Source organism: Nyctibius grandis, chromosome 17 (assembly GCF_013368605.1).
Source record: "Nyctibius grandis isolate bNycGra1 chromosome 17, bNycGra1.pri, whole genome shotgun sequence".
NCBI classification, from domain to species: Eukaryota; Metazoa; Chordata; class Aves; order Nyctibiiformes; family Nyctibiidae; genus Nyctibius; species Nyctibius grandis.
This window is the reverse complement of record NC_090674.1, coordinates 6,067,923-6,088,541: the sequence shown is the minus strand read 5'-3', so window position 1 is coordinate 6,088,541 and position 20,619 is coordinate 6,067,923. Positions and strand designations below refer to the sequence as shown.

Below are 20,619 nucleotides of genomic sequence, written 5' to 3'. Positions count from 1 at the left end.
ATTGTAGCCACCACGTGTGACTCTGGAGCCATCACTGAAAGAAGGGGGCTGACTCCAGTGTACACACACAGTGACCCCAAAGGCAGGCGGGTGTGCGTTGTGCATAGCTGGTGCTGCTACGTGGTCTCCTTCAGTTTGTGTTTAACATGCCCTGGGTGAAATACCTCTTCTGGATACCCACGTGAAGGTGTAGCCAGCATCACTGCCCGCTCGGCGCTTCTCCTGCAGGATTACAGAAGGTTACCACTTCCCATTCTCATGGAGCTTCATCTTTCAGTCCTTTGCATTGGACTTTCTCTTCTTCCTGGTAAAAGTCACTCTCCATTTCAATGGGCTTCCTCACTGAGCAGGGTGGTGCCTTCACTTGTGTCTCACTGCCCCATTTGACACCCCTTCCTTGTCGGTTGAGCCCACTTTGCGACTGGTGGTAGCGTTACTATCAGTCTGAGTGGGGTCAGGAGCAAATCTGTAGTCTTACAACAGTGTGAGATGCCCTGCAGACCCCACTGCTCGGTGTGGAGCTCGGACGGCGTTGGCTGCTGTTGTCCAGTGACATGAGCTGTGGTGCTGAGCCTGCTGGTGGTCCAGCAGAGCCCTTCAGCGGGACCGTGCGGTGCTTGTGGTCAGACCACCCGGTGGCATCCAGATCAGCACTTGGTACAGGAACCAATATCCAAGCAAGACCTCGCTCCGCTTCCTGGGTTAGGAGCGGAGGGGTTCTCTGCAATGAATTCTCTGATAATCCTATCCCGTTTTATACTGATCTGCATCAGTTCTGATGTTTGTCAGCGCTGGTGTCCCCTCAGGTCGGGCCCTTTCCTAGAAAAAGGCCACACTGAATCAAAGCTGGCATCTTTCAGGGTACTTCAGACAGCTTGAAAGGGAAATAGATGTTTCACCGCTGCCATGGTCCTACTCTGGGAATGAATTTCAGCGTGGTCATTGTCTAGCGATGTTTTTTACATGTACAGCAACTTAAAACGCCCCGATTGGTTTTCCAGCTTTTTATAAGAAGTTAGAAACAGGCCTGATCCTTTCTGTGAGCCAGGGAGGACTGGAGACGTGGCTTCCACGGCGGGTCGTTTTATTTCACGGTCGGCGTTAGTGGCTCATGAGAACAAGACAAAAACCCTGTACATTAGGTCCGTTGGAGCTCAGACTCACTGCTGGAGTACATGAAGTTAAAGCTGATGTAAATACTGATGCGAAAAGCGGTGTCTTGCAAGACAATTTATCTATTTAACATGTATTGGTACTTTATTTAGATTCAATGTATAAAGCAACTTTGTGCACTTTTCCTACATACAGTATTGGGGGGTTTTATGTTCTTTTGTTATGGATTTTTGTTCTGTCTTTTTTTAATCAGTGAAATTGTTAAGTATTTAATTTATTATTGATGTGCCCAGAGGACTAGTGCAATTTTTATTCAATACAGTTTGTCTGTATTTAATGTCAGGATTTTTTTTTGTAGCATTGTTAGGGAATATTTTTCAAAACCTGCCTTTTTTCCCCCCACAACTTCCCTTTCCCCCCCCTCTTCTCTTCCATTTTCATTATACAGCTCATGAGGCATTACATGCCTCTAGTTTGAAATATAATCAAACACTTGAGTACATCCTGCAGTTTCTAAAACAAAAAGGTTCTCCAGGAAAAAAAAAAATGCTAAGGAGGCACTTCTCAGTGTTTTCTGTGTTTATTTGATATTTTTTTTGATTGGGGTGTATATGTGTGTGCGTGTGTGCTTAGAAGTTGGGAGGGGAGAGTGGGGAAGTTTGTTTTCAGCGAAGTAAATGGCCAACCAGGCTCCAGGAAAGAGTAAATATTGAACATTTTCCTTTTTTCCTTCTTCAAATACAGCCGTATTTGTGTTGTACAATCTTGTTTGAAATATCTAATGCCAAAACTCCTGTTTTCATTCTTCCTTTCTCTTCAAAGAGTGCGTATGTTTATCTATATGACAGTAACTTGGTTGCAACCACAGTTAACAGGAGGAGATTTGCCTTTGTCTAGAAAGCAACATGCCAGGCATTGCCCAAACACAAACAGACCTGAACCATCTCCTCAGGATTCTGCCATCTTTTGAGTTCTTGAGATCTGGGTGAATATTTATATACCTGTCCTCAACCCAAACCCTATACCCAAGTGCCTGGACAGGCAGTCTAGGTTTGGATCTTTGGGGTCTGCCATATGTCTCTGATTCCAAACAGGATGAGTTCAGGTTGCTGGCAAGTTGAAATGATTCCCTGTGTGTTCCCTCTCCACGTGTCATCCAGGGAATCCTCAGGTTATTTTAATATTGTTAGCTCTGAGATGGTCTCTGCCATGTGAAATTTCTTTGAGCAGTCTAGAGGAAAAACATGGAATTGGAGGAGTTTATGTCTTTAAAGGAAAAGATTTGACAAGCTGAGACTGTGATCAGCATAAAATAGATCAGTAACATCTCAGACCAGCAACAATGGCCATTATTTATGCAAGAGAAAACCAGAACCTCCTAAAGAAATGCACTGATTAACTTCTTGTCCAGTGGCCACAACGCAGGTGTTGCCCACTGCTGAGCTCCTGTGTTGTTCCTGTGCTGCTCGACTGTCCCTGAACCCGCTTCTCTCTCCTCTCTGCCCGGGCATTATTGCTTTCAACCAAAGACAAAACGGGATGAAAATGTGATATTAAACCGTGGGTGAGCTGATGACAAATGTCTGTGTGAGTGCGCCTGGGTGTGCGAGTGGGGGGTGCTGTTACATGGAGAAGGGGGTGTGGGGAAGGGGGGGACTGAGCAGGAGAAGGGAGAGTGGAACAAGATTTTTTTGAGATTCCCAAATATATAGAGTGCTGTGTCCATAGGAATGGGATTGGTATCAGTCTGCCTGCTGGTTCCTCAGCCTTGTAGGGAGTTTGGGCTGGGCTATGTCTCTTCTGAGCTGTGTACCCAGCACGGGGTTAGTGGGAGGACAGGGCAGCTGAATAGATAGGGGGAGGGAATGAGGGATAGAGGCAGGGGTAGTAGCCAAGATAGTTTCCAAGGCATGAGGAGGACCACGTGTGTGTCTAGTGCAGCAGCATAGATGGCTGGAGAGGCGAGCTGAAGGAGGAGCATTGGCTCCACAACCCCATCTCAGCACCTCCCTCGCAGTGAGGGCCGTGAAGGAGCACGTTCAGCCTCTACGTCCTCGTGCTCCGATAGGTGACACAGGGGCAGTGGCTGGGTGCTCACCCTCAGGTTGGCAGTGGCTCTGTAGACCTGTCTCAGTTGACTTCCATCCATCGTGTCCCTCCAGCAGCACGTGGATGTTGGGGCGGGTTCCTCATCCTGGGAGCCCTCTACGCCAGACCTGTGGCTGCTGAACCAGACACAGCGTCAGCCTTCCTTGCTGTAGGGTGACACAGGCTGGAAGCCCTTGAGATGAGAGAGCCCAGCCAGCCCCTTCCTGGCTGGGGCTCCCGTACCTTCCCCTCCAAACACGGAGAAGGTTCTTTATTAGCTCAGCGTGGCTGATGAACCCGGCTCCGTCACCCACGGCACAGCTGGGCTGCGGACCCGGGGGCCGACCCTTGCTGTAAATACGCTATAACCTATTAACCTCCTTCACTCGCCTGCTTTCACTGCAACTTTGTAACACGTTTTTTAATCCCCCCTTTCCCTACACAGCCTGTGCTGACTGTAACTATGGAACCAGATATTCTGTATGTTATCTTTGTACAATTTTAAAACCGTTGCTGTGGTGTCTGCCTTTTCCCCCCTCCCTTCTCTTCTATTGTCTCTTGAAACACTGTTAATAAAAATCTAGATAAACTCCTTCCCTCCTCCTTCTTTGGCTTGATTTATTTTTGTAGGGTTTCTTGCCTTGTTGCCTGTATTAACTGGATCTAGAAAACCATCCCCTTTTAACCTGTTTTCCTTCTCCTCATTCCTACAGCTTGAATTTTATGGCAATGAATGGACTGGAATGCCCCATAAATAAGCTGCATTTTTGTTTGGCTCTCTGTGACCCTGTCCTGTGATAATGTGATTTCAGGGTGCTCTGGAGGAAGGCTGGGGTAGAGGGACAGGCTCAGATCACCCCCCCAGCCCACCCGTTTATGTTTCTTCAGAGTACCTCAGTCAGTTAATGCTTGATCTGTTACGAGCCTGCTGATGGGTGTCCTGTAAAAGGAGACCTTGCACTAAGTGAAAATATCACTCTTCTGCCCATGGACCACCCCTTCCCACGTATCCCAGTGCAATCCTTCCCCCCTTGGTTTCTCTGTGGCAGAAAAATAAAAGAAGAAGAAAAGAAAGACTGGCCTGGCCTCATGATTTCTGTCGTACTTAGCATGGAAAACAAATGCAGAAAAACAAAATTTATGGCAGGAGAGCTGCATGGTCTTACAGTAAATTTAATAAGCAGAGAGCTTGGGAGATGCATGGCTTGCTCCCCACCCTGGTACTGACCTCTGCTGCCATCCCTGTATTTTACTACCTGTCTATCTCCTGTCTGAAACAGAGACTCTGGTCCCACCCAGCCTCACGAGGATAAACACACTGAAGACTGAAATGCAATTACAGAAACCCAGATCTCCAAAAGACTCTTTCTTTCTTTCTTTAGTTAATGAGGATTAAATGCTTAAATAGCTTCAAAAATCTGGGACTAATACTTTTCTACAACAGGAGGATTCTTGTAACTGGAGTTCTATCTGAGTGGTGCCAGAACAAGTATTTCAGCCGTGTGCAGGAGGATTAGTGAGCTCGCTGAACAGGGATCTAGTCACGATTTTACCAGCACAGGCTACTGGCAGGAGGTCATAGCAATTCTCTGTGACACCGTCCCACTGGTGTGCAAACTAAGTCAGGATCAGAGAGGAGAAGCAGCGGCTCTTACCTGGTCCTCTACACCAGAACTCAGCCAGTTTGGTGCTTGTTGATGCCAGGTATGCTGAACAACTCAACAGCAGGCTCCTGAATAAACCCAGGAGAGATCTGTCCTTATGGTCCTCACAGAAATGCTGCCTGGTCTCTATTTCATGTATAAGGGGGGGGGCGGTTCTTCTCCCATAATAATGTTTTATTTAGGGAAGGTGGGAGGAACAGGTGGCGGGGGAGCGGGTGGCCGTGCTGGGAAGCTGGGGTGATGCCCACGGAGGATGGAAGGCAGCGTGGGTGTGGGTCACGGAGGGTCTGTCGCTGGTGGGAGGGGACGGTGGGCTGGCAGGCGGCAGGGCAGAAGTGGCTGTAGCATCGGGGTGTGTTTGTATGCGCAGGGCAGCACTGGTGGGAGTGGTGGGAACAGGCTGAGTCCCACCAGCTAAGGAGGGGCTCAAGGGACTGTGCCCAGAAGCTAACAGGTAGGTCAAGCTGATTTTGCAGCAGGCACAAACCCGTACGTCTCCTGAGCATTGCTGTGCCTGAAAATCCACACATCCAGCCCAAAGCCTGCCTGATGAGAGCGCTCCTGGTACAAGCCTTTGCCACCTGCATGTGAATAATGCTGAAGACTATTTTTCTCAAGACTTTTGTGCTGGACACTCTTCATACACTGAAAAGAGACAATTCTGACATCCCCGTGTGCTCACCCATGAGCTGGGGTGGAAGGGGACACCGCATTCGCAGAGGGACCTGTCCTGGGAGCTTCCATCAAAGGAGCAGCTGGAGGAACACCATGGAGATGCCTCCAGGGCAGGAGCGAGCGAGGGGAAGCTCCTCTGACCGCCCCCAGCCAGCGGGACATGCTCAGACCATTCTCTCCAGCCAGATTTGTGAGGCAACGTGAAGTTACACTGGATCCTGCTATCGACTTGGGTTCATGGAACCAGGTTTTTGTATGAGCTTTTCTCTTCCCTCAGAGCTGCACCGATGTTGACAGACAATGTTGCAGACCCATAGCAGCTGTGGGTCTGCCCTCTTGGTGACTCCCCAGGACATGTCTTCTGTCAAAGGGCACGGGAGCTCTGTATGAAAGACTAAAGGCAGCTGCACCTGTGTAGGTGAATACCTGGGAGCTTTCCCTTATCTTTTCCCCTGTGGCTACGCGGATTCCTCACCAGGTACAAATGAGCTCACTAGCCCAGTCCGTAGCAAAAATTGCCCTAGAACGTGAAGCAGCAAACGTACAAGCAGAGATGTAATTAACGGGATGCGGGTGCCTAATTATCTCTAGAATTGCAGCATAAATCTGAAACCATTCCTGCATCAAGGGAGATCCTATCACAGAACCACCGCTGGGACACCTGAACTCTTTGCCTTCGCTTGTCGTTTGAACAGGGCCTTGAGCCAGCTGTCGTGGAGAATGGTTATTATCTGATGGTGCCCTTCAACAGGGGGTTGTTTTGTTCCAGTACGGGTGGGCTGATGTTGTACCTGCCACAACAAGCTCTGGAAAGTCTGGCTGCCAGAAGAGAAGCCAGACAACGAGTAAATTGCCTTCTCTCTGTGCCTGGCTGGACACGGTCTCCACCAAACCCATGTCAAGCCCTGTGTTCCCAACTGCACGAAGCTGCTGCTGCACAAGTGGCACAATGACAGACCGTTGTGTTTCGGAGCACTCTGCTTCCACACCAGCTCTCTCCTTCAAGTCTTAAGTCTCCCTACTGTCTCTTGGGCTTTGGAAAAGCAAAAAATATTGGGACTAATGCCTCTTCCTGTGTGTTTTTGCAGGAGACGCCACCTACCTGGACATCTTCCGGGAGTTCTCTCACATGGCTTCGAACAACCCTGAGAAGCTCAACAGGAGGAGCCTGCATTTCAGCCACTCCTGCAGATAGCCCCGTCCCTCCCTGCCTCTGCCCGGACCTTCTGCTGGGAGCTCAAGCCCTGAGCTGCCCCAGCTCCATCAAACATCCAAGCGGGTGTACCAGGCATGCTGGGCTCGGCCGCTGAAGGTGTCCTCTGTTCAGACATGATTCTCCAAGAAACCTGGGCTTTCCCTGGTGCCTCCTGCTGTGCCCTGAGCGGGGAGGTGACAGACCTTCCCAGGGTAACTCCAGCATAGGGACGCATTCAGGCTGGAGGCTGAGGCCCTGTGCCTTGCGGTACCTGAACGCAGTTTAACATGGGTTAAGCTGATCTTTCAGCTCTCGTTGCTATTTCTGGGAAAACCTCCCCTTCTTGGGTGTATCCAAACACCCCAACAGTGCCTGCCCCTAGGATGAAGGACAGGGGAGTGGTCCTGACCATTGAGTGGACGCTGGTCCCTGCGGCACCTTTCCCTCAGCCCTCCCCACCTCCTGCCAGTTGTGCATCTCACTGTTAGGGGAGTTGGACTCTTCTGCAAGGCATGGCTTTCAGTATTATTTTTTGTCATTTTTATTAGTGTACATCACAGTTACCAAAAAATAATAACAGGTTATGTGTGGGCTATACAGGTATAGGCACCACGACACAATAAAGTGCGTTGTCAGTATGGTATATATAAACTGTGACACGCTGAGATGTAATATATCTTATGGCAGAAGAAATGTATTTTGTTTGAAAAGGTGGGAGTGAAAACAATCTCACCCGATCTATGAACGGAGAATAAAGACAGGATTTTTGTGTTTAAATTCACACACATTTCCTCATTCTTTCTGCTTCTAGATCTTTACAAGCCAGTGAAGCACTTTAGTGTGAGAAGGTTTAATATATTAAATTTCCTGCTGCTTGGCTTTAATTTCCTAGAGAGGGACAGCCAGCATAGAAGCTTTCCATCCAGCGGGGAAGAACAACAGCCTGGCAGCTGGAGCAGGGAGCTGGGACTCGGGGTTTTTACCTTCCCATGGCATTGCTGTGTGATTCTGGGGATAACAGCGACTCCCATTTGTGCCTCAGTTTTGGCTTCGCACTGGAAATGCACAGCTCAGATGTAACAAGGAGCTCCAAATAGGGCAGATATTTCAGTGATGATATCACAGGCACTGAGGTATGACCCTAATGAAGAATTTGTAGGGCTGATTTCTCAACGACGGCAGGCTACGGGAATGTTCTGTAATAAAGAGGTAACTCCTAAGCTGAAAATTAGCCCACACCCTCAGAGAAGGTTGCTCTGAGCTACCTTCAAACTGGATACCTATGACTTATGCTTCCACTAGCTTAGAAACCATTATTTTATTCTACTAAAGGTGGCACAAGCAGGTGTCCCAGTGGTAACAAGTCTGGGAGTTCAGAGAGGGGCTTTCTTCTGAGCGCGAAGCTTATGCGTATGGACAGGTCGAGGCTCTGAGGATCCCACCTCCGGGCCTGGAACCAAAGCTCTTCCCACGATTTAGTTTGAAAAAGCCTTTTCCAGAGCCAACACTGAGAAGTAACAATTACAGAATCACAGAATCAGTCTGGTTGGAAGAGCCCTCTGGGCTCATCGAGTCCAACCATTGCCCTGACACCACCATGGCAACTAGACCAGGGCACCAATTAGGTGGTAACAAACCCAAATACTGGTTGAAGGCAAAACAAAGTCAGACTAAATCCCCCAGTCACAGTCTGTATTCAGAGCATTTTATTATTTAAAAAAGTTATAAAACAAAGCTCATTGATTGCTCGTTAACTCTTGTTTTCTACAGCAAGTCATAAACAAGATTGTAACAGAGTAAGATGCGCCTGTGCAAATATCATCATAATCAAAAATAAACGTGTTATTTTATGTACACATAAATTACTGTCAAATATTAACATTAAAACACCTCTATTTATAAATGGACTGCAACAAAAACGCAGCGTTGTTTTAACCTTCTAAATAAATCAGATGCTTCGTCTGTGACATAAAAACTCTCCCCGCTAAGATAGTGATTCTCATTTGAAATAATCTGGGTGAAGTCTAAAAGCATCTCAGCAGCAGCAGCAGCAGTGCATTGTCCTCAAAACACACCAGCAGTAGGTTAAGGGCAGAGAGGTGTCTTGGAGGCAAAGCTCTAACCAGAGCCACCTCCCGTCGGTCCACGCTCTGCCATCCTCAGGACAAGGCTGACTCGAGCACACGCTCCTCGGCTTCCTCGGGAATCCCTCCGTTAACAGCCAGGCTGGCTTTTCTCTGGAGTACGTTTGTGAAATGTAGACGGGCCTGTCTGAAGCCACGGGCTGATTTCCTCACAAGGGCTTAAACTTTAAAAGCCATGAGCAGGCTTTTATGAGGACTCGACAACTGGGCCAGAGAGCAGAAGGGTTCTCCCCTCCCCAGACACTCATTAGGAAGGAAAGGGCATCGCACGGTGCCTGAATCCAGGACACACGGATGGTTTAATAATGAGCTTGTAACACCCGGAGGAGGATTGCCAAGCTCAGCAGCGTGGTGTTTAGGTGCTCACACATCATGGATCCAGAACATTTCTGTGTGCAACCCTTCTGACAGCACCTGAGCATCAGGGGCCTTTCAAGCTTCCCACTTCTCTGTGCACACAAACCCACCCTCAGCTGCTCCGCTCCCCTTCCACAGAGCTGTCCTTCGTGTACCGAAAGCCATTGAGCACCACATCTGGGCAGAGCTCGGGCATTTCCACCTTGCTGGAGAGCGGGTGAAGACGCAGGTCACGGTTGGTGTCCGTGGCAATGGTCACTCCAGAAGGGTGAGTATGAGCAGAAGCATCACCTTTTCCAGCTTCTTCCTGCACAACTCGGTAGTTTTCTAGGGCCAAGCTCACGCTGGGGATGGTGGGAGTGCGAGCTACTTTCAGTGTCTTCTTGGCCCTGAACCTTTGGTAGCAGAAGAGGAGGGACAAGACGAGCGTGTCTATAAGCAGTTCAAACATTTCAACTACAGACAGCACTGAGGATCCAAACCAGAGACTCCACTGGCTTCCCATGCTGGACAGAAGCAGATTCTCCTGTGGAAGGAATCGAAGGGTTGTGTTTATCACACACAGCAGGGCTCTGGGGACAGGAAATCATTGCGTGTTGCCAGCAGGTCAGTTAGCTACTGGCCATTTGGGGAGTAGTTTTGTGTGACCGTGTGAAATGTGAAATTTTCAAGTCTCTTCCTTCAGAAGAATAATCCCATCCCATCTTGGGGGCTGTAAATAACCCTCCCTCCCACCGCACACAGCACACCCTAATGAGAGGTAACGATGTTTTGAGCTGATGTAGTGCAACCTACTGAGAGTAAAGGAGACTCATTCACAGCCTGGTAGTTCAGCTGCTGGTAGAAGATAGTCACCTTGGCAATATCCTTCCTGTGTTGGAGAAAGGGAGCAGTTAGCAACGTTACTGCTGGCATTCTGGTCTCAATTTTACATGCTGGTGGCGAGGCCATAGGTTTCACCCCTCCCTGAAGCTTTCTTCCTGAGGGTGTTTACCATGAGCTTGGAAAAAGGTTACAGGAGTGACTGTCTTACAGTGCTGAGAGGAAAGATGGGAAACTTATTGGCTGACCCTGTACATTTTTCTCTTGTCTGCCCTTTCCAGTCTAACATCTACAAATTCTGCAAGGATGAAGAGTTAATCCCTAGTTTTAACAGGAGTACCTTCTCCAAGTGACTAACCTGTTGCTGGTAGAGTTATATCCATTCTGATGCCTTAGGGCTTGGCGGATCCAGTCCTGCAGCAGATAGATGTACATTATTGGAAATCCTGTCTTCTGAGTTCTGGTATGTTTAATAATTTGTAAATGTAGATTTCACAAGCAATCAAATGGCTATTGCGAGTAATAAAAAAGGATGTAGTTGATTGGGTTATGACATATAGTGGTAGTTATCAAGCAGTAGCTATATTTGCCAGAACAGCAAGGAAATATACACTGATATTTTAGGCGTGTAGAGTATTCTGGTTGTTAAATTCTGCCTTTAATGGCAACCCCAGCAAATAATTTCCTCTTTTAAATGTATCGGTTGTATCACCTCTTTCGCATGAGTTAATCACCTGGTCATACAGCCCGAATGCCCATTGAACATTGGAACATGGGAAATGGCAAGAGGTCATCTGCTGACTCACAGCATCTCCGCTGCAGCCCTGCAGCACCTCACCACAGTAAGCAGTGAGTAGTTACACCACAGCACCCACTGGAAGCAGAAGGTCATTAGCACCATTTCGTAGGTGGGAACTAAGGCCGTGAGGTGAACTGCTTCAGGTCACAAGGAAGTTTGGATTAGACCTGGAACTGAATGTTCCAACAGCCCCAGTAAATAGCTATCCCCTCTGAACACAGCAGTTGTCTGTATGGACTACCTGAGACTTGGAGGATGGCCATTTAGCTGTCCCAGCAGACACCTTGTACACTGATTCCCTGATAAGATAAAAATGGAGATTATGATCACTATGACTCTTGAAGACATGAAGGAGTTTAATGATGCTAACCACTTGGCCAAAGCAGAAGTTCTGGGGGCAGCTCTTGAGAACTTTGGATAAAGCTTTTTAAGTCAGCTTAAAAAAATAAACCCAGAGGTTGCCTGAAAACTGCTCAGGTCAAGAGGAAAACTAGAATGGTTTCAAAATCCTGACAACTTCTCTTTGATGCATTCAAAACCCAAATATTTGGTATTTTGCTTTAAAATTATGTCTTTCCAGTTTGAAATTGACCTGCAATAAAAAAGGTGAACCAAGAAAAGTGATATAGACTGACAAATGACACAAACAATTTGGTTTGGACTTAATAAAACACTTCAGTGTGATTAAAACAATCTCCCCTCTCTGCTGTCACGCACACACAAAGTTCTTATTTAATTTGTCTAATGCTGTCACCTTTCCCTTTCTCAGCATTGGGGTTCAAACACCAAACTGAAATCTCTGGTTCAGAAAAAGCCAAAATTCAGTCAGCCAGTTGGTCCCTAAATTTTCCACTCAGTTGTCTACATTCCCACCGGAGTGATTGTCCACTGCAAGCTGGCATTTATTGTGCTCTACTTTTGTGACCTACCGGCAAGGCTTGGGGCACTGGTCAAAACAATTCAGGTGGTGATTTCTGAGCCTGTTGTACAGCTGGTAAAAGCAGTGACCTGGTGAAAGAAACGGGAGGAACACACTGAGACACTTCCTTGGGCAATGGAAGGCTAACAAATGGAAGGCTACCAAAACCTCTGCCCTCCCGTGGCCTTCCCGAGCATCCAGCACTCTCTCAGACCTGGTTTTGCCACACTCTCACTTCAGGATGGTTGCAGATGGCCGAGCTTATCACCTGTGTGCAACGCAGGTGCCTTCCCTGTAAGGAGCCACTGAGGACTAGATGATCTTTAAAACCAGATGAACTTTAAGGTCCCTTCCAACCCAAACCATTCTATGACTCTACGAGGACAGGCCAACCAGAAAACCAAGAGAAGCTGTTCAAAGCTTTGTCTTACACCAGCACAGCCACCAATATTGGTAATATGAAAGAGCCTGACCCTATATTCATGTCCTTAATAAAGGGATGCTTGATAGCATCAACATTTTTTATGCACTGATTTGATATCCATGCGATGCACAGCAAGGTGTCTGCTGGCTGGCTGGGTTCAGTGACGTGGGGGAATAGTCTAAGCAGGCGACAAGCACAATCTTTTGCTCTTACCCCACGCAGGCTGCTTGTTGTAGTCACAGTATTCGGCACCGGGAGGCAGCGGGTAGTAGTAATAGCCACAGCCACATTTCCGAACCATGATGTGCTGAAAGCAGGAATGCAAACAAGCCTGGAAAATAAAGGCGGTGTAAAAGATGGGGTAAGCCAGAAATTCCCAAGTGCTCGAATCTTCAGCCTGTAGCATGCAGCTGCGAGGAGACAACGTGCAGGTGTTGTTACTGCAAAAAGACACCAGCCATTACTGGAGCATGAGGATGCAAAAGGTTTTCACTTTTCATTCCTTGTCTTTACCTCTGAAAGCAGTACTGAACTCAGTGAGAGAGGATTTTCCCCAGCTCCCTTTTTCATTATGCCCAGGAACATCTCAGTTAAACAGCCCGAGCATCTAGAGCCAGGAGGAACTGCTTACACAAATAAAGACCTGATGGCCCAAGAATGACCCATGAGAACAGTCCAGCTGCCTTGACTGGCTCACTCTCTGATCTCTCTTGTGTTACAAGGAGGGAAGAGCCCCAGCGTCTGCCACTGAGTATCCCCCACTCAGTAAAACACGTTCCAAGGTATAACCCCCTGTTTGTGAGCTGCTTTTCAGAGGGGCATGAATCTCTGTTCCAGCAATCAACCTGCTGATTTGTAAAAGCTCTCTGGAGAGTGAGGTATGACTTGTTTGCTGTTCATCCACTCTGAAGAAGCTGGGGCCTCTGGCAGCCACTCTGAGTGTACCTGCAGGGTGTAGGAGTTGTTGTAGAGGAGTTTAACGTTTACGTCACTGCCATCAGTTGTGCATTTCCCATAATTGCCACCCAGGCGATTCACCTCATCCTGTGGACACAGAAAACAGGCCTGAGTGATTAGGAGCTTTAATTGGACCAAGCCATCACCATCTAAACTCAACTGGATGGAGCATCATATAAAGGACAGGCAGTGCAGTAATACAGGTGAGCAGCTGAGCTATACCTTGCTAATAAAACATGTACAGTAACAGGGCAAAGGTAGGAGAGTGCACGTGGTCGGTCACTACGGTTCAGCTGACGAGCAATAACTCATCAGAACTAAATCACTCCTGAATGGTTGTTCTCATCCTAACACACACACGCAGCCCCCTGCGTAGAGCTGCAACGAGATGTAAGAGGTGTAAGAGCCTCAGCGTGAAACAAATCAGCCCCCAATGTGCTGAGGACCAAAAGGCCACTTGTACATTTGGAAAAATTTTGTTTTACCCCTGGGAACCTGAGCACAGCGAAGAGAGAAAAGAGGCTTGTGTAAATATACACACACAGCCCAGAAGTGAACACACGAGTCCCACAGGTCCGTTGTACGATCAGCCATGGTGTTCAGCTCCTCACAACTCTCTGCAACCCAAGGAAAAGCAGCAAAACTCTCGAGCACGGGGCTAACCTGCTGGATGCCGATGGTAGTGGCAATGCCTGGTCTGATGTCAAAGCCTTCGTGCTCAAGGAACGGTGTCTGATTGTGGTTGTGTATCATCACTTTCACACCTGCCACTGTAGACAAGAGTGGGATGTGATCCTTCTGCTCTGCTCTCAGGATAAGGGACAGTCCTGCAACCCAAAGACAAGGGAAGCGTACAACAACTTATTTGGGGCCAAAATAGGAACATCACCACCTCTTGACTCCTCAGCACTGATGAAGTTGCTGTCTTAGCTCACAGAAGAACCATTCTTTTTCCTTAGAGACCTGGTGAGTGATCAGGTAGCAATTGCACCAGCCTGTTCCAAAACTGTAATAATATTGTGCTTGAAATTTAAAATAATATTCTGCTTGCTGTAAGTTAAGATATAGCTGATAGGGCTATCACACACATGTGGCTAGTGAAGCAAGCAAATACAGTATATCATTTGTGCCACCAGGCTAGAAGAGAGGGCTCTATGTCAGTAAGTCATGTATAGAAGACATACACTTAATCCATAGCCAAATTATGTTAACTTTAGCTCTTCTTCCCACCCTTTGCCAAATAACATACCGTAAGGAATTCCTGGTTTCGTAGCTGTCCAAAAAGGGTCTGTTCCCTTGCTGTTAAAAGTGTAGCAGCTTCCAAAGACTGGGTGGTGAAAGTGGACATAGTCACTGAAATCAAGAGAGATTTTGATGAGGTTTAATTATGTGTAGCAATACCTTTACTTCTCTGTAGGCTGTGGTGTGTGTGTGTGTGTGTATCAGGAGTGCCTGTGGGAAAGAGTTGTTAACTCAGCAGAGACAAGGAAAAAGATCAGGTGCACAGGGGTTCACTGCTCACCCAAGGTTACAGCCAGAGCAGCAAATACAGGAATCAAATTCAGAGTTCTGACTTGCTTCTCCTTCCACCAAGTAGACTAAATTTGTCCCTGCTTGTTCCAACAACCAGGCAAATTCTGTGCTCTAATCAACAGGAGAAATAGATTCTCTCTTTCCTTGTTTTCTTAAAAATTATACCACTTATTACGATGATGCTGAACTTCCCTGGCCATGTCAGTCTCCACATTCCACCAGTTTATAAGAGTCCTTAAGAAGAGTTGAGTGAACACACGTCCAAAAGCGATGACGCTCACCATCAAGTGCACAGATGGAAATATATTACAAGAAAGCATCAGAAACACGAAGTGCAGAAGAACGTAAGAGTTAATTGCCTCCAGGAAAGATAAGACGGGACCTTATCTTGGAAAATGATCTACAACAAACTTTGTAGACCCCTCTCCTCTCTGCTGAAAGTGCTCAGAAAGACACTTAAGTTTGCCTTCTGCTTATTCAACACAGTCAATGCATCTTTGTACCAGTAAAGGTTTAATTCCTGCTGAATTTCTCTTAGGTTTCTTTGGCACCCTAAGACACTAACTCATGGTCACAGAGGTAAGTCATGGCAGAACGTTAATTTCTAGGTTCCCAGCCCCAGGCTCTGATCATGAAAGGCTGTTCTTTCTTTCAGTCAGATCTCCAACGAAGGCCAAGCCAAGCCAGTGCCTGCACTGCCTGGAAGAGTAGGTGCAGTTTCAGTCTCCCAAGTCCTTGAGTTCTGCTGAGATCACAACTAGCGTCTCAAGAAGTAACATACCTGGGTCTGCAGGGCTCCCCATCATACTGACAGGAGTAGACCATATCTTCTATTTGCTCCTCATGATCAGAAATGTTGATTATAACTGGTAGCTGGGACATGATATTCATGTAGTGAAACCTGTACCACTCAAGAATTGCACCCATCCCAGACGAATAGGTCTTGTAGAAGCAATTCCCACCTGTGGCATTGCACTGGAAGGAAAGGAGAGGGAGCCATTCAGCACAGCCAGGACATGACAGCCTAAGGGTAACAGAGACCAGGGGTAAGGGCAACACTGGATACAGGGACAAGGGGAACCTCTATTTTTCCAGAAAGTGAAGTCTCTGGTCATTTTAGTTATCACTGAATCACAGAATGGCTGAGGTTGGAAGGGAACCTCTGGAGGTCATCTTCTATCCTTGAAGCTGACTTAGGTGTGCTACTTCATCACAGGGGAATGAGTGCAGGGGAAAAGAGGCAGCAGAAGAGAGCAGACAAGCAAGCTCAGGTACCTTGGGAGAAGTAAGGACAGGGTGGTGGGAATTCTCTACAAGCCATGAATCATGAACCAACTCCTGAGACGCTTTCTTTGCTCTTACTCAGGCCTTAGACAGGTGAACACCCACAGATTCTGGTGAAAGTGTGTCTGGTGAAGGACTTCAGGATAGGGCAGGACAAGAATAACCGGGCAAAAATTGCTGGCCTTTCCGGCCACACCAATCTCTCATAGCTTCTGCTCTTAGATCTACACTAACCCTGGTTTTGATATGAAGAATCTGAAGCATTTGCATTCTTCTCCAAAGGCACAGATACACATTTATTGTTTTCATCCTCTTGATTTATTATTGCCGTCTTTCATTTTATCTCCAACATTTCTAGTGCCCCCAGTACCACAGGATTCAGACACTGATGGAATCCTCACGTGTTGCTCTGTTATTTCAGGGCTCACCTGCTAAGTCTAGATGTTTTGTATGTTTTTAGAAAGGGGTATGATGATCCCCAGATCCTGCTGCTACCGTTCTCTGCTGAATTTGTCACTGCCAGAAGGACTTTACAGGTGGGTGGGCTGTGTGAGACCATTGATGTTGCTGTTCTTTCACTTCACATGAACACTGGCAATCAATGGCTAGAGGCAGTGATGGACTCTCCTGAAACATCCTCCAAGCTGTCATTACACAGCACTGAAACTATTTTTTCACTCATTTTGTTTTTGAATGTATCTTGTGAGCTCTTTGTCAGTGCCCTGATTGCACTTAAGGGCCCTGAGCAGCCTCACCTGGGGTCTCCACCCACACCCTCTGCCCAGGAGCTCATTTAAGCTCAGCCCAGGACCTTCAGCCCCTCTTTGGGTTGTGCTGTAGAGCTGCTGCTGAGCTCCTGCCTCACTGCAGACCCCATTGATCCTGTGTGCTAACTTCATGGCCTGACCTTGAACCTGCCTCATCGCCACGAACTTGCCTGATGAGCTGGACGCTTGGATGGACCTGGCCACCAGGAGCTTTCCCTGCTCACTTGCTCAGGTACTGTTGGACGGGGCCCCATCCTGCACTGCCAGCAGCTCCCCCTCTGCGCCCTGTCCCTTAGGGAGCGGCCAGTCCTCACTGCATGTGTCTGTAGCCAGGTTAAAACCTCAAAGAGGACACGTGCTTACCAGCCTGAAGCCCACGCTGGAATGCTTCTTCCCTGACCTGTGGTTGTGGTCAGGCATTCTCAAGAGTGAGAAGTTCTGGCTCAGCTTGAAGCTGGATTTGCTGGTGTTGCCTATGCTTGACAAGTCTTTTACGTGGATGTTTTTCTCATTCACGTGGAATAAGCTGGCTGATGTCTTGATGCCGTACAAAAAAGCGATAGATTCCTCTGCCATGTGATCCAGTTGAACCAAGTGTTCACTAACCAGTTCAAATCTGCGAGGAACAGAAATATTAGTGAATATTTCTATATTCTATAATATATAGAGCTATTTGTGAATATCCATGTTTCTATTGGACAAAAGCACTTTATTTTATGTACCTTCAGAGTATCCATGGAAAGGCTACTCTCCTGGTCTCTGCAGACCTTGATATTTGCAGGAGAAAAGCCAGCAATTATGGTGCCTGCGCTTAGCATCCCTAACTTCAGTAAATTAATTTATTAGGAGGGCCAGCAGCTGAATTTCCAGTTGCTGGATCCTCCACTGAAAACCTCAGAACTCGTAGCCGTGCAGCATGAGCTGCACAAACTGGCCTTCCTGTCAGCCCATTAGATAATTATGCTGAGGAAATTACATAATTCCTTCCCTCTGTAATTTGAAGCTTCTCGATAAGGTGCCACTACTGTGTGAGCCATGTTGGACCAGCAGAGCCACACAGGCTTCACAGAAGCTTTATTGTTTCCTTAAAGCCGTTCTGTGGTATGAAAACCCAAGCAGGACTGGCTCTAGCATGTGTCCTTCCAGATGGGTAGTTCAGTTAGGAATGGATACACACAGCAGCCGTGCTTTTCCAGGGAAAGGCTGTTTTTATCAGAGCACACCATCAGTCAGCAGCTTGAACCAAGTCACGAGGCAGAGTTCCCTCTATCCTGACTCAGTGCATGAAACAAACTGCTACATGTTCTTGCACAATTCCCAACAAGATCTTATCCTAAAACCAGTTTGGAAGTAACAATAGTCCCTTTTCACCTGTGTGAGGTAGAGTGGCCTCCCTCTGCCTTCAGCCCCCTCCAGGTTGCTGACGCTTCCTGAACCCTTGTGACTCTAAAGAACATAAGTATGGCCAAGGGGAAAGCATGGGTTACCTGTACGGGTCCAGATTGCAGATGGTAATTGCTGGAAACATCTTGGGCTCTGAATGCATCGACATGGTGAGGACAACAGGGTAGGCCCAGTACTGGCTGAACATAAGTGCAAACTGCCAGTATAACATGCCAAAGCTGGCAAGTAAAAGCAGCGTCCAAAAAGCCGTTTTCATCCTGTTGCTGTCTGAGCACACAAGGCGGATGGTGCCGTGGATTGTTGTGTTCTTGCAGAAGAACTCAAACATATCCTTGAAGGAATCATAAAACTCAATCAAGCCTTCTTTCTTCTCTTCTTCTCTTGCCGCTTCCTGCTCCATCCTCTAAGTCTGTTTCTGTTCAATAAAAAAAGAAAAATATCTTATTACCTTGTTAGAAAGATCAATTTATGGACTCTTTCAAACAGGGAGCCAATGAGTTTGCTATTAGCAAAAGCCGAAAATAACCGTGAGCTGACACTCATGGGTCTTTCCGGAGTTTGGACACCAGGAAGCATCAAAGAGGTCAAACGTTCTGCGTGATGCTGCCAACGTAACTTGAGGGATCCTACCCCACTCACACTATGACTCCTGTCAGCGTGCGTGTGCAAAGTTAAAGTGACTAATACACGAGCTGCTAAGAAGTCTGCAGCCAAAGGGGTGTGTAGGTTTCTTCTTTCTAAGAACACTGAGGACCAAAATTTAATTCTGAAACATGGTGCCACTGTGCATTGATACAGATCTGTAACTAACTCATTACGAGTATATTGCCAGTGAAAGATGCTGGCCTATAGCCCTGAAACAAGATTGTCTTGGAACTGGCAATATGGATTCATCCTTATGTCAAGGAATCAGGATAAATGCAACTTTCAAGTGAATGAAAGGGGCAAATTAGGATCTGGTTTTAATTTTTGCTGTATGATCTCTCATTCTGCAGAATGGAGGTAAACAGGCCTCATTTCTGCCATCCCTGAAATAGAGCCGCTTCCAAGATGAAATATCGTGGGTATTTCATGGTTCAGATGAGCTGAATCAGGTATTTAGGAAAGGAAGTGGAGGAAAAACACCCCCTCAATTGAAACCACAGAGGGGATTAACCAAATTAGGATGTGGATAAAGCATTGCAGATACTACTTAAAATAAAGTGCTCTTGGGTTGTTTCTGAAGACCACAGATATATTAATTACTGCTATTAACACAAATTTTGCCACCTATCTCTTACAGAAATAGTTTCTTCCAGAAATCTAAAACTCTTCTTCTCTGTATTTTACAGAACTGAAAAGAAAGCACAGAGACTGAAAATCACCCAAGGAAAGCAGCATAACTGGGAATCCAAATCCGTACCTCCCTTGTCACGGTAAGTAAAACATCTGCTGTGCTTATCTAGATAATTTCAGACTTTATGCTGATGAAAGTGCGAACATTATTTATGCACATATGTTTTAGCCAGCACAGATCGAGGACATCTTCCTAGGTTTTAGTTCCAGTTTGGGACATTGGCCTAATGTTGACACACTTCCACTTACTGAACGTGACATCAAGGCCTGTACTATGAGAGTTTCCAACATTACGGCACTCTGTGAATCACCCCACCTATTATGCTATTAAGAGAAGTTTACTGAGTACAACACTTTGGTCTAACCTTAACTCCAAATCTTATAAACACAGCAACAGAGTTTGAAGACGAGACAAGGAGCACACAAATAACCAAAGAACTGTTGCAAGTGGGCTATGTGATAACGAAAGGAAAGCTCAGGGCCCTTCCTGAGTTATGGGCCTTGGAGGGTCCAAGGTGCCGCTGGCGTTACCACAGCCCAGCCAACACACACCAGTGCCCTGTCCTGCAACGCCTTCATCCTCAACTAGACCCTTCCACCTTAAAACAGGGCTTTATTTCAAAGGTCCTTGGAATAAGACTCTTCATATGAAACGATATCTTAGAGTTACAACTGCTAAGACAGCCTCTTCAGTGTACCTATTCATGTCAGAAAGATCAGGAATAATCCTTGGGCAGGGAAGAGCACTCCAAAAGCTGTATACCAGATGAGCTTTAAAATAGCCCACAAAAGTGTATTATCTGACTAGGAAACCCAGTTTATCACAAGTTATTTATCCCAAAGACCATAACATGTACCATGGTTGTATTTTCTAAGATACAGTTTAACGATAATACAAAATTAACTCAAAGGCATATGCACCCGCTTTATACTTTTATAACATGACAAATGATTTTTCAATTTTCTTAGACATACTTGCCCTTGAACGAGTACAGGAAGCCCAAGAAAAATGAAATAATAAAAGGCATGAACAAATAAAAGAAAACACGTGATAAAGAATTTTAGTGGGAAACGAGCAATTCCACTTTCGCTACAAGCAGTTTGTCTGCATTGTGCATATATAGTTAATCTGTTCCTCC

The 20,619-nt window shown here is 46.7% G+C and overlaps 2 protein-coding genes across 2 annotated transcripts in view; one reads left to right on the top strand and one right to left on the bottom strand.

Moving 5' to 3' along the window:
• Positions 1 to 7,186, top strand: part of ACAP3 (ArfGAP with coiled-coil, ankyrin repeat and PH domains 3) — a 78,304-nt gene extending 71,118 nt beyond the window's left edge. Inside the window, exon 26 of the mRNA XM_068414649.1 lies at positions 6,629 to 7,186. Within this exon, the coding sequence (XP_068270750.1) occupies positions 6,629 to 6,735 (107 nt within the window). The 3' untranslated portion in view covers positions 6,736 to 7,186. The remainder of the gene's footprint in view (positions 1 to 6,628) is intronic.
• Positions 7,187 to 9,348: 2,162 nt separating this feature from the next.
• On the bottom strand, positions 9,349 to 18,545 carry SCNN1D (sodium channel epithelial 1 subunit delta). Its single transcript, XM_068415016.1, has 12 exons — positions 18,229 to 18,545; positions 17,105 to 17,357; positions 15,472 to 15,665; positions 14,407 to 14,510; positions 13,821 to 13,984; positions 13,146 to 13,244; positions 12,414 to 12,531; positions 11,787 to 11,865; positions 11,099 to 11,156; positions 10,417 to 10,472; positions 10,032 to 10,107; positions 9,349 to 9,762 (listed from the first exon to the last, which is right to left on the bottom strand). The coding sequence occupies exons 1-12, from the start codon at positions 18,543 to 18,545 to the stop codon at positions 9,349 to 9,351; spliced, it is 1,932 nt and encodes a 643-aa protein (XP_068271117.1).
• Positions 18,546 to 20,619: the final 2,074 nt, after the last annotated feature.